General features: G+C 35.6%; 1 protein-coding gene across 7 annotated transcripts in view; it reads left to right on the top strand.

The window, feature by feature from the left end:
• OSBPL1A (oxysterol binding protein like 1A) overlaps nt 1-13,336 on the top strand; it is a 147,132-nt gene that overhangs the window by 103,382 nt on the left and 30,414 nt on the right. For 6 of the 7 annotated variants that reach the window (XM_014780265.2, XM_087439075.1, XM_087439077.1 and 3 more), the window contains one exon: nt 11,388-11,463. The exons of the other annotated variant lie outside the window; for it this stretch is intronic. In XM_014780265.2, the coding sequence (XP_014635751.1) occupies nt 11,388-11,463 (76 nt within the window). The remainder of the gene's footprint in view (nt 1-11,387; nt 11,464-13,336) is intronic. 7 annotated transcript variants of the gene reach the window in all.

Here is a 13,336-nt window from a genome sequence, read left to right as displayed (position 1 = left end):
TGACCATGGACAAGTTATTTAATGAGTGCTTAGTTTATAGGATTATTTTGAGGATTAAATGAGGTGATGCATGTTAAATGATTAACATAGGTCTAAAATGGAGTAAACACCCACTAAATGTTAGCTATTAGTGTTCAAACACTTCATCGTGGTAGAACTCATTTAAAGTTAGCTCAGTAATAGTGTGATGTCACAGTATTTGTGAAAATGTTGCTTTTAAAAGCAACTTAACTTTTCCTGTCCTCTGTGAAGCATACAGATCAATGATTAAGGATCTTTTTAAAAGAGAGAGAGCTGGAATGAAGCTAAATAAAAATGTAGACTATTAAGATTCCTGGAAGCGTGGGTAAGAAAAATGTTGGAGAGAGAGCTCCTTGTCTTGTAAAAAAGGGAACTGGGCGACTTCACAGGCCCCATTGTGAAAGGCATAGAGGCGAGAGCACACAAAAATCTTGTAGTCTGAGTGGTCCATGATGAACAAGCAAGGACAAACCCTTAAAGGTACCTAGCTGTTTTTATGTAGAGATAGTGGCTTGAGATATGCGTATATATTTTAGTCTTTAAAGATTTAGAACATCATGTAAAAAAAACTCTGGGGGGCCAGCCTGGTGGCACAAGCGGTTAAGTGCACGCACTCCGCTGTGGCGGCCCGGCGTTCGCTGGTTTGGATCCTGCGTGCGCACCGACGCAGCGCTTGTCAAGCCATGCTGTGGCAGCGTCCCATATAAAATAGAGGAAGATGGGCACAGATGTTAGCCCAGGGCCAGTCTTCCTCAGCAAAAAAAAAAAAAAGAGGATTGGCAGATGTTAGCTCCGGGCCGATCTTCCTCACAAAAAAAAAAAACTCTGGAGTGGCAGAAGCCTTCTTAACCAAGACACAAAACCCAAAAGCAAAAAAACCCACAAAAGACATATTTGATTGTAAAAATTTTTTTGAACCTGCAAATGATTCTATTTGCAATCTATATAAAAGATCAATAAAAAACAAAAGATTAATATCTATCATAAACAACAAATTCTTACAAATTGACAGAAAAAAATCTAATGGTTATAAATGAAGACAATTTACAGATGCGTAAATCCAAATGGTCATTAAACATATGAAAAGATGTTCTGACTCATTAGCAGTCAAAGAAAAATAAAATAGCAATGTGATATCACTTTTAGTAGTCAGACTGACAAAACTTGGGTAAGAACACCTGTTGACACCAAGTACTGCTGGTGGAGATGTGGGAAAAAGTGCTCTCATAGATTATTGGTGAAATATGAAATTGTTAAAACCTTTTCAGAAAGCAATCTGGCAACATCCATGGAAATCTAAAACAGAGAGACTTTTTGACCCAGCAATCTTACTCCTGGTACTCTATCCCATAGAAATGAAAGCATCAGATTTAAATAGGAATATAATGTGTTAAGATGTTTTTGCACCGTTGTTTGTTTTGGCAAAAGAATGAAAACAGTGAATGCCTTTCATGGGAATAACAGAGTATATTTTGATATACAGTAGTCTTGTCATGGAATATTATTTATTCATTAAAAGAATTAGTTTCTTTGACTTGAGAAAATTTCCATGAAATATTGAATGGGAAAAGCAAACCATTGAGCAGTGTGTATGACTAGTATTCTATTTTGAAATCTTAAAGTCAGAAAGCTCCTTTGTGTGTGCACGCGTGCATGTTCTATTTGTGACTATTTGAGAAAATGTAGAAAAATGCATATCGGATTTTTAACATGGGTTACAGTAGTACAGTCAGGTGCTGCATAATGACATTTCAGTCAATGACAGACAGCATAGACGACAGTGGTCCCATAAGATTAGTATCATATAGCCTAGATGTGTAGTAGGCTATGCCATCTAGGTTTGTGTAAGCACACGCTATGACGTTCGCACAATGACGGGTTTCTTGGAAGGCATCCCCGTCATTAAGTGACACATGACTGTACAGAGGTGGCAGAGATGGGGAAGTGGAGTGGCAAGCAAAAAAGAACAAAAGGGGGTAGGGGGAACACTGTTAAAATAAAACCAGCATACATGATATGCTCCTTACGTAAAGTTACACGTATGTTCATGTGTACCTGTGCATAAAGATATTAGAAAGAGAGATACACTTACATCTATAAACTTGAAGCGGTATCCTTGACATGTTATTATTTAGGGGAAAAACAGTGTGACCTGTAGGGTAATATTTCAGTAAAAAAATATATACTTGTCTATGCTTGTGCAAGGAGAAAAGTATGGAAGGGAGCATCCTAGGCTGTTATGTTGGTATTGGAGGTAGGAATAGATGACCAGCTTGTTCTTTATCTGTGGATTGGTTCACTTGTTATATAATAATGTATTATTTTGTAATTTGAAAAATGAGCCACGTAGTTTAGTTTTTTTCCCATTTAATTACGTTTACTTCCATTTGGTAAATACTCAAGAAGATTATTTTTGTTGTTGTATATGTTGTCTTGGTTTTGATATAGAGCCTAAATTTCTAAAAATTTAAGAATTAGATTACAAAACTTTATGAATTAAGAGATTTCCCTTTTTTTCTGGAGTGACTATTAATAGAATGGTGTTTTTATCTTGTCCGTAAGGAAAATATTGGAAGATGGCTGTTTATTTAAAGTTTCACATACAGATTATGATCATAACATGTTTTTCCTGCCTTTGTTTTATAATCTTTTTCTACTTTTTTCAAAGAGTCTCTGTGAGCACACAGTGTTCTGTGTTTAACCTAGTAATCCATGATGCAGAAGGAAGGCAGTAGACCCGGTGCCTAGCGAGTGCGTTGAGAGGATCTGTGCAGTTCCCCTGAATTTGAGAGACTGTCAGGCTGAGCCTTACATATAGTTTCTGCCATCCAAAATATGTTTTAACGATTTGGGGATTAGACCTCCTGAACTTGCACAAGTCTTTTCAGAATAAGGGGATTCTTGCACAGCATTTGTTAGCCACACTTCATAAATTAATTTGGTTTAGTTTGAGGTCTGTCTGCAACATTGTGTAGCAGGGAATAATGGTGGGATAACAAGCTGAGCCATTTCCATCAGGTAGATAAAACAATTGTGATGAGACTTGTCACTTAAAAACCAGTTATTGTGGTGTTGTGTAGATGCTCATAATGTCGTCTGTATGGTTGAAAATAGAACCAGGACATATCACTCTCAGTCCCTGGTACAGGGTGTTTTCTCTCTGTGCAAAGAAAAAAAAGGAAGCATAGAATTCAGGATAATGACTCTCAGATAAACTCCAAGGGAAGAGAATAATTGATCTATGCTTTCAGCCTGAAATTTCTGATTGCTTCTCTCCCCTTATTTCTGCCTGGAGTAACACCTCCTTCATCCAATATCACTAGGGAATTCTTTGTATTTTCCCCCACCGTGGGGAGTGAAAATTTTCAATAGAAATGTATACTTTCAGTATAAATCATTTTTTAAAATTTTAGTCTGCTACCTAATTTTTAAAAAAATTTATCCCCTCTGCTTCTTTAAATAATACTGCAGAAGATTTAGCACTTTCTTGATGATTAGGCTGTGGACTGTTTTGTCTTTCATTGACTTTGGACTCCAATAATTGAGCAATTTTTTGCTCTTCCCCTATAATCTTAGAGCAATAGTATTCTTTTGTTTTCAGAAGTAATCACAGAAATCTAATATGTCCAATAGTAGCCACTAGCCACATGTGTTTTTTGAGCACTTGAAATATAGCTAGTATGACTAAGAAACTGAATTTTTAGTCTTATTTAATTTTAATTAATATAGATTTAAGTTGTAAAAATGAAGTAGTGTAAAAATGTTTTTCCATTAAACATAACTTTATTATTTTGGTAAGACTATATTTCACTTTGTGGAAAATTTAGTAGCTAAATTGAGATGTGCTCTAAGTGTAAAATACACATTGAATTTTGAAGACTTACTATGGAAAAAAGAGTATAAAATATCTTATTAATATTTTTTATGTTACATGTTGAAATGCTAATATTTTGGACATACTGAGTTAAATAAAATATATTATTAAAGTTGATTTATCTTGTTCCTTTTTACTTTTTTAACGTAGCTACTATAAAATTTAAAATTATCTGTGAAGGTCTTATTGTAATTCTTTGGCAAGTTTCTCAACTTTGGCACTACTGACGTTTGGGGCTGGATAGTTCTTTGTTATGGAGGCGTGTCTTGTTCCCTGTAGCATGTTTAGCAACATCCCCAGCCTAGCTGATCTAAACTAAGTTCTCACCCAGTGCAGGAATGCCTTTCTGGACCATGTCTGAAGGGAATCCTCCAGCCTCTGAAACTCTTCTTTAATAAGAATTTCTTGTCTCCCATTTTTGGAATTAATTATAAGACAGATCTTTATGTCAGCCCTCCTGTATCTTCCACCAATGGTCCTAGTCCTAATCTCGTGAGTAGCATAGAATAAACCAAATTCTTTATGAAAGAGAGAATATGTGCTAAAAGGCCTTAAAAATTCCAGAGTTTGTTCAACAAATACTTACACTCCTTCTCTGTGTTAGGCCTTGTCCTGGGCAACAGAGATACAAGCAGTAGATGAAACATGACTTCTCAGGAAGCTTACATACTGTTGTGGGTGATATAGTCAGCAAATATTCAGGAGACCTTATAATATGTCACATGTTGATTAGTGATGTGGAGAAAAAGCAGTCAAAGGTGCATATGGAATGCTGCAGCTGGTGGGGGTGGGATTATGGGGATGTTATTATTCCTACATGCCTGGCTGGCCTCATCCTCTAATGCCCGAAGACCTCTATCATGCCTGTGTTCCCCAGACCTCCAGTTTCTTTTTTTTCTTCTAGACTACACTTTTCCTTCAGCCATTGCTTATAAGAGATGTTTTCTAGACACCTTTGCCTAACCTCTGATAAGTCCTCCTGAGTGAGAGTATTAAGGTTCCTTTTAAAAGTGGCATGTGGATCTGAATCCCAGCTTTAGTCTGACCATTGTAGAGTTGCCCTTGGGAATGTTCTGGCTGATGTTCTCCTTTTGGCAGCCCAAGATTGCACCTGCTTCTTTGGCAGCCTCATTATGCTGTTGACTTAGATTGCCATCAACAATGCTGAGGTCATTTACTATGCCACAACTTCTGCATTTTGTATTTGTCCTGTGGGCCAGTGTTTCTCTTGCTGCTTCTGATCAGTTTATTGCAGGCAATATGGTCTGAAGGAGGATTTGCATTTGGCTCTGTGTGTCTTGCACAAGAAAATAGCGTGGGCTTTATGATAGCCCTTTACCTTTCACAATCCCTTTCACCTCTGCTTTCTAGTTGTGTTCTAGAATGGATAATTAATGTTACAGATAATCTGGCCTCCTCATAAATGAGTAGTTACTACATTTTAATAAAATACCACAAAGAGCGATGTGCATAAAAATGAGTGTAGGATATTCCCAAGTGGGATTCCTGGTTGGCAATCCTGTGATGATTTCTAAATTGAGAATAAAAGTAAAGCTTGGATGTCTCTTATCTTCTCCTTTATTGCTTCCAAAATATTTCTTGCTTTTCTTGCCTTTCTGCTATTCTTACCTTTAATCAGATTGTAACATATACATATACATTTAATGTAAACATTTTTGACCTTCATTCAGTTTTCATAAAGCTTATTTCAGGCTCCCAACTTCCTAGGTATATGGTACATTTCTGACTGACTTTTTCCTAGACAGGAGATGGAAAATTTAGTTTATATATATCTCTAAAACTGTATTATACGTGCAAATGGAAGATAATGGCAGGGATTCTATCCCTGGGTTCCATTGTTCACGTCACAGAGATTGATAGTCTTGGATTGTGGAGAATGTGATTTAAATACCATCTGTGGCCACTTATCCAGCAAATTGGTTAGGTGACAGATATGCCAAATGAGCAGTGTATGTTCCTAAAAAAGAAAAAGAAATCGGAAGAGTGAAGGATTTTTAAAATACTATTTATTTAAAAACTTAAAATTTTATTAACTTCTAATAATTCAAATTAATTTAGTTTAAGAATAGAGGTTCTTTAGGAGATAAATTTTTTTGTTTAATATTTTCTTTAATATTTTAGTTACATGGGTATATTTCAAATGGCAACTGGAAAACCAGCATCCCTTGCCATAACATAAGATAACAGGAAAGAATGCATTATTCTAACGGTGTTTTAGAAAGTTGATCTCTGCACCTCTTTCTCCTCCCTCCGGTAGCGCTGTCGTAGTGATCTGTGGAAATGGGGTTGGCTTTCTACCGGCCAGGCGTGGCCTCAGGATGCCTGAGCTCAGATGGGTTACTCATCCAAGCCACAGACGCTCTGCTGCTGATAGCCACCCTCCTTCTGGCTACTTCAAAACCCCTGCAAAGGCTTTGAAAGTGCTCCTTCTATAGAGATTAACTTATAAGGGGTGTTCCAATATATCTAGAGTTGCTAAATTTTGTTCACTGTCCGTATCTTTAGGAAAGTACTAATGTATGATGCAGAACCTAAATTTTACTTTGGCTTTTATAATTTGTTTGCATTTTCCCATTTGATTTCTTAAAAACCTTAAGCTAAGCTCTGTCATGACATTTTTGTTTATATTATTTAACAGCTAGAGTAAAATAGTTTATTAAATATCAGAATATGGTAGGTGTGTCATGAACCAAACAACAGGGTCTGATGTGCCAGCAAGTGAAGGAGCAGTGTACGTCTCAGGTGGTCCAAACAGCTGGACACCAACAGAGGAGAAGTAGGAGAATTTGGATCAGAATAGTACCAAAGACATAGGGCCAGTTGATCCACTGTGAAACTTTTCAGGGGCCAAAATAGCAGTGAACAAGGATACAACCCCAGATTGACCCTGTTTTACCGTATTTATGACAATGAACATTTTTTTCCAGCTTTATTGAGAAATAGTTGACATATATCACTAAGTTTAAGGTGTACAGCATGATGGTTTGATTTACATATATTGTGAAATGATTACCACAATAGGTTTAGCTAACATCCATCGTCTCATATAGGCACAATAAAAAGAAAAGAAAAAAAATTTTCTCCTTGTCATGAGAACTCTTAGGATCTACTCTCTTAGCAGTTTTCATGTATATCATACAGCAGTGTTAACTATAGTCATCATGTTGTACATTACATCCCTAGTACTTAATTGATCTTATAACTGGAAGTTTGTGCCTTTTGTCTACCTTCCTCCAATTCCCCCTCCCCCGTCCCTTGCCTCTGGTAACCACAAGTCTGATCTCTTTTTTATGGTTTTGTGTTTTGGTTTTTTTTTTTTATTATTATATTCCTCATATAAGTGAGGTTATATGGTATTGTCTTTCTCTGCTTGACTTATTTCACTTAGCATAATGCCTTCAAGGTCCATCCATGTTGTTGCAAATGATAGAATTTCCTTGGTTTTTATGGCTGAGTTATATTCCATTGTATATGTATACCACAACTCTTTTTATTGAAGTATAATTGATATGCAATATTATATTAGTCTCAAGTGTACAACGAAGTGATTTGACATATACATGATGAATGATCCTCACAAGTCTAGTAACCATCTGTAATACAAAGTTATTACAGTGCTATTAACTGTATTCCCTATGCTGTACATTATATCCCTATGACTTACTTATTTTATAACTGGAAGTTTGTACTTCTTAATCCCCTTCACCTATTTCACCCATCCGTCCACCCGTCTCCCTTCTGGTGACCATCAGTTTGTTCTTTGTATCTATGAGTTTGTTTCTGTTTTGTTTTGTTTGTTCATTTGTTTTGTTTTTTAGATTCCACATATAAGTGAAATCATATGGTATTTGTCTTTCTCTATCTGACATTTCACTTAGCATAATACCCCCGGGTCCATCCATGTTGTCACCAATGGCAAGATTTTTTTTGTAATGGCTAAGTAATATTCCATTGTAGCCAGCCCTGGTGGTCTAGTGGTTAAGATTGGGCACTCTCACCACCACGGCTCAGGTTTGTTTCCCACTAAGGAAAATACACCACCTGTCTGTTGCTTGTCATACTGTGGCAGCTGTGTATTGTTTTGATGCTGAAAGCTATGCCACCAGTATTTCAAATACCAGCAGGGTCACCCATAGTGGACAGGTTTCAGTGGAGCTTCCAGACGAAGACAGACTAGGAAGAAGGACCTGGCCACCCACCTACAAAAAAATTGACCATGGAAACTCTATAAATAGCAGCGAAGCATTGTCTGATACAGTGCCAGAAGGTGAGAGATGGCACAAAAAGACTGGGCAGGGTTTTGCTCTGCCTACACAGGGTCACTAGGAATCGGAATTGACTCCATAGCACTAACAAAAAATATTGCATTGTTTGTACATGTGTGTGTGTGTATACACACACACATCTCTATATTTATATATAGATAGATAGATAGATAGATATACATATATGTACATACACACATCTGTATATATATCACATTCTCTTTATCCATTCATCTGTCACTGGACACTTAGGTTGCTTCCATATCTTGGCTATTGTAAATAATGCCTCAATGAATATAGGGGTGCATATATCTTTTTAAATTAGTGTTTTCATTTTCTTTGGGTAAATAGCCAGAAATGGAATTGCTGGATTGTATGGTAGTTCTATTTTTAATTTTTGATTAAAAATTTTACTGCTTTGCATAGTGGCTGTAACAATTTACATTCCATACTTAGTGGCTGCACCAATTTACACAACAGTCTGTGAGGGTTCCCTTTTCTCCACATCCTTGCAAATGCTCGTTATTTGTTGTTTTTGTGATAATAGCCATTCTGACGGGTGTGAGATGATATCTCATTTTTGTTTTATTTGCATTTCCCTGATAATTAGTGATGTTGAGCATCTTTTCATATGTCTGTTGGCCATCTGTATGTCTTCTTTGGAAAAATGTCTCTTTAGGTCCTCTGCCCATTTTTTACTTGGATTGGTTGTTTCTTTGATATTGAGATGTATGAGTTCTTTATATATTTTGGATATTGACCCCTTATTCGATATATCATTTTCAAATATCTTCTCGCATTCAGTAGGAGATGCCTTTTCAGTTTGTTGATGGTTTTCTTCACTGTGCAAAAGCGTTTTAGTTTGATGTACTCTCATTTGTTTATTTTTGCTTTTGTTGCCTCTGCCTAAGGAGATAGATCCAAAAAAATATTGCTAAGACCAATGTCAAAGAGCTTACTGTCTATGTTTTCTTCCAGAAGTTTTGTGGTTTCAGGTCTTACATATAAGTCTTTAATCCATTTTGAGTTTATTTTTGTGTATAGTGTAAGAAAGTGGTCCAGTTTCATTCTATTGCATATAGCTGTCCAGTTTTCCCAATACCATTTGTTAAAGAAACTGTCTTTTCCCCACTGTATATTCTTGCCTCCTTTGTTATAGATTAATTGCCCACATAAGCATGGGTTTATTTCTGGGCTGTCTATTCTATTCCATTGATCTATGTGTCTGTTTGTGTGCCAGTACCATACAGTTTTGATTACTAATGCTTTGTGGTGTAGTCTGAAATCAGGGAGCATGATACTTCCAGCTTTGTTCTTCTTTTTCAAGATTGCTTTGGCTATTTGAGGTCTTTGTGGTTCCATACAAATTTTAGGATTATTTGCTCTAGTTCTGTGAAAAATGCCATTGATATTTTGATAGGGATTGCATTGAATCTGTTAGTATGGACATTTTAACAATATTAACTCTTCTGATCCATGAGCATGGTATATCTTTCCATTTATTTGCGTCATCTTCAATTTCTTTCATCAGTGTCTTATAGTTTTCAGAGTACAAGTTTTTCATTTCCTTGGTTAAATTTATTTCTAGCTATTTTATTCTTTTTGATGCAATTTTAAAGGGGATTGTTTTTTAAATTTCTCTGATTGTTTGTTATTAGATATATAACAGATTTCTGTATATAGATTTTGTATTCTGCAACTTTACTGAATTCATTTATTAGTCCTAATATTTTTTTGGTGAAGTCTTTAGGTTTTCTATATAGAGTATCATGTCATCTGCAAATAATGACAGTTTTACTTCTTCCATTCCAATTTGGATGCCTTTTATTTCTTTTTCTTGTCTGATTGCTGTGGCTAGGACTTCCAATACTGTGTTGAATAAAAGTGGCAAGAGTAGACATCCTTGTCTTGTTTCTGATCTTAGAGGAAATGCTGTCAGCTTTTCACCGTTAAGCATGATGTTAGCTGTCGGTTTGTCATATATGGCCTTTATTATGTTGAGGTGTCTTCCTTCTATACCCACTTTGTTTAGAGTTTTTATCATTAATGAGTGTTGAATTTTGTCAAATGCTTTTTTCTGCATCTATTGAGATGATCATATGATTTTTATTTTTCATTGTGTTAATGTGGTGTATCACATTGATTTGCAGGTATTGAACCATCCTTGCATCCCTGGGATAAATCTCAGTTGATCATGGTGTGTGATCCTTTTAATATCTTGTTGAATTTGGTTTGCTAGTATTTTTGTTGAGGATATTTACATCTGTGTTTATCAGTGATATTGGCCTGTGATCTTTTTTTTAATGCCTTTGTCTAATTTTGGTATCAGGGTAATGCTGGCCTCATAGAATGAATTTGGAAGCATTTCTTCCTGTTCAATTTTTTGGAATAGTTTGAGAAGGATAGGTATTAACTCTTCTTTAAATGTTTGGTACAATTCACCTGTGAAGCTGTCTAGTCCTGGACTTTTGTTGTTGGGAGTTTTTCATTAGTGATTCAATTTCATTACCAGTAATCAGTGTTTTCAGATTTTCTATTTCTTTCTGATTCAGTCTTGGAAGATTGTATGTTTCTAGGAATTTACCCATTTCTTCTAGGCTGTCCAATTTGTTGTCATATAATTGTTTGTAGTAATCTTTTACGATCCTTTGTATTTCTGTGGTGTTGCCTGTTATACCACAACTTCTTTATCCATTCATCCATCAATGGACACAGATTGTTTCTATGTCTTGGCTATTGTAAATGATGTTGCTGTGAACATGGGGGTGCAAATATCTTTTCAAGTTAGTGTTTTCATTTCCTTTAGGTATATTCCCAGAAGTGGAAGTGCTATCGTAGTTCTATTTTTAATTTTTTGAGGAACCTCCATACTGTTTTCCATAGTGACTGTACCAATTTATAATCCCACCAACAGTTCACAAGGATTCCCTTTCCCCACATCCATGCCAGCATTTGTTTTCTCTTGTCTTTTTTATGATGGCCGTTCTAATAGGCATGAGGTGATATCTCATTTTAACTTGCATTTCCCTGATGACTAGGGATATTAAGCATCTTTTCGTGTACCTGTTGCTCATTCATATATGATGCACATTTTTAAGGTATCTCTATACGTACATGCCTGTGGCTCTCAATTAACGACAATAGCTTTTCCTTCCCAATGTCAATGGCATTGAAATTAAATCTTTATTTTTCTTCTCTTTTTTCAGAACAAGCTTGCCCTCCCCTATGTTTTCCAGAAATGACTTCAGTATCTGGAGCATCCTCAGAAAATGTATTGGAATGGTAATTTAACTATCAATTTTATAATATAAAATTAAGCTGATAGGTATTTCATGGCATATCCTTTGGAAGGGAATCATAATGTTGGCATAAAAGTGATGCACACCAATATTTATGGAAACTTGACAATCAGAAATCAGGAGAAGTTTTATATTAGGTTTTCCTGACAGAATTTGAACTACTCTTTATACCATTTAATATGGCTTTAATGTGACTTTTCATTGTAAGAAAATAGGAAAAGAAAATGCTCTTTTCCTGTTGTCACCACATTTGTTATTTCCTGATAGAATTACCTAGAAATTCTCTCAGAACGAACAGACTCCCCACAATGTAGAATATAATTTCACTTACACTTTTGTGTACAGAACAAGTTTTTGTACTTTGAATTTGTAAGTATGGTATATTAGATATTTGAAATATATCTCTGCTTAGTTATCTGTGCAGGTGCATCTGATTTGGAGGGGAGGGTGGTGGATGGCAAAATTTACTATTCTATAACTCCTTGGATTCCCTTTAAAATAATAGTCCACATCACCACCCTGACATTAGTCAGACTAGAATTCTGAGTAAAGTTCTCTTAATTCTTCTAGCATGACATTTGAACAACTAGAATGATGAAAATTTAAAAACATGCAAGTCCTGAGCTGCTAAGGAATCTGCCTTGGACATACCTTTTTTAGTTTTGCAATTTAGTGTGCAACCTGGGAATACTCCAAGAACTTTTCCTGCCCTGAGAAGTATACTCACTTTCTAAACATTTTCATTCTGACGCTTGAAATCCTTTCAGCTGGTGATATGCACACTTTGGCATTTTTCTAACATCGCTGTTCACTGCATGGGGTAATGTCATCTGAGACTTCCTAAATGTGATTTCCAAGGAGCTAATCCCAGAAACATTCATTTTAAACAAATATTTTCTGATCCTGCTGCTTAGAGAGTAATTTAGTTGAGCTCTGTAGCCAAAAACTGTGGGATTTATCCCATCCTTGCTGCTTCCTATCTGTGAGACCCTAGGCAAGTTGCTGTACCTCCCTGAGTAGCATTTCCTCCTGTGTTAAGTTAGGAGAAATTAATATACCTTATAGATATATTGAGAGATAAATACGATAATTTATGTAAAAAGTCTAGAATAGTCTCTGGTTTAGCATAATGCTCAATATTATCAGCAGCTAATCACACTTGAGAATCAGAATACATGGGCTCTAATCCTATTTTGATTATATTAAGACTCATCAGGACTAACCAAATGGATATAGACAAATGTATATATATATTCTTAAGTAAGAATTTAATTATACGTTAGTCTCTTTGGAACTGAAATTTTCAGGATAGAAAATTAATATTTATTTATATGCTACAGAGTCAATATGTTTCAAACTCTTAATAAACATATTACCATTGAGATCCAGTATATAAATATGTATATATGTGTGTGTTTTAACATTAAAACCAGTGTCACAAAAGAATACTCATTGTTACAATAGATGATATTTTCTATTATATTAAATTAATGCTGATTCCAGCTCATTAAATTGATTTCACAACTTGCTAATCAATGAAATCCATGGTTACTGTAGAGTGGGTACCACATCTGTCTAAAGCTATTTGGTCAACAGAGTTTGTATGAAAACTTCAGAGGTGGTTTTGTCCTTTTGGCCCTCATGGAAGGTACAGTTTTCTGTATTTCTCTTGCTTGAGTCTGTCTCCTACCATCTCTTAGCTGACTGGGTGTCAGATTTAATGGTGGTGTCATGAGTTTGTTCAGGCTAGTGACCAAACAGTCATGTAGTTTATGTCTAAGGCAAGCATTCTGTCTAGATGGAGACTAACCATTTTTTAAAAGACAGGAAATATTCTTATGTTGTATCATACTTGC

Source organism: Ceratotherium simum, chromosome 14 (assembly GCF_057802395.1).
Source record: "Ceratotherium simum simum isolate JZ-2026a chromosome 14, ASM5780239v1, whole genome shotgun sequence".
NCBI classification, from domain to species: domain Eukaryota; kingdom Metazoa; phylum Chordata; class Mammalia; order Perissodactyla; family Rhinocerotidae; genus Ceratotherium; species Ceratotherium simum.
This window is presented reverse-complemented; position numbering and strand designations above follow the sequence as displayed.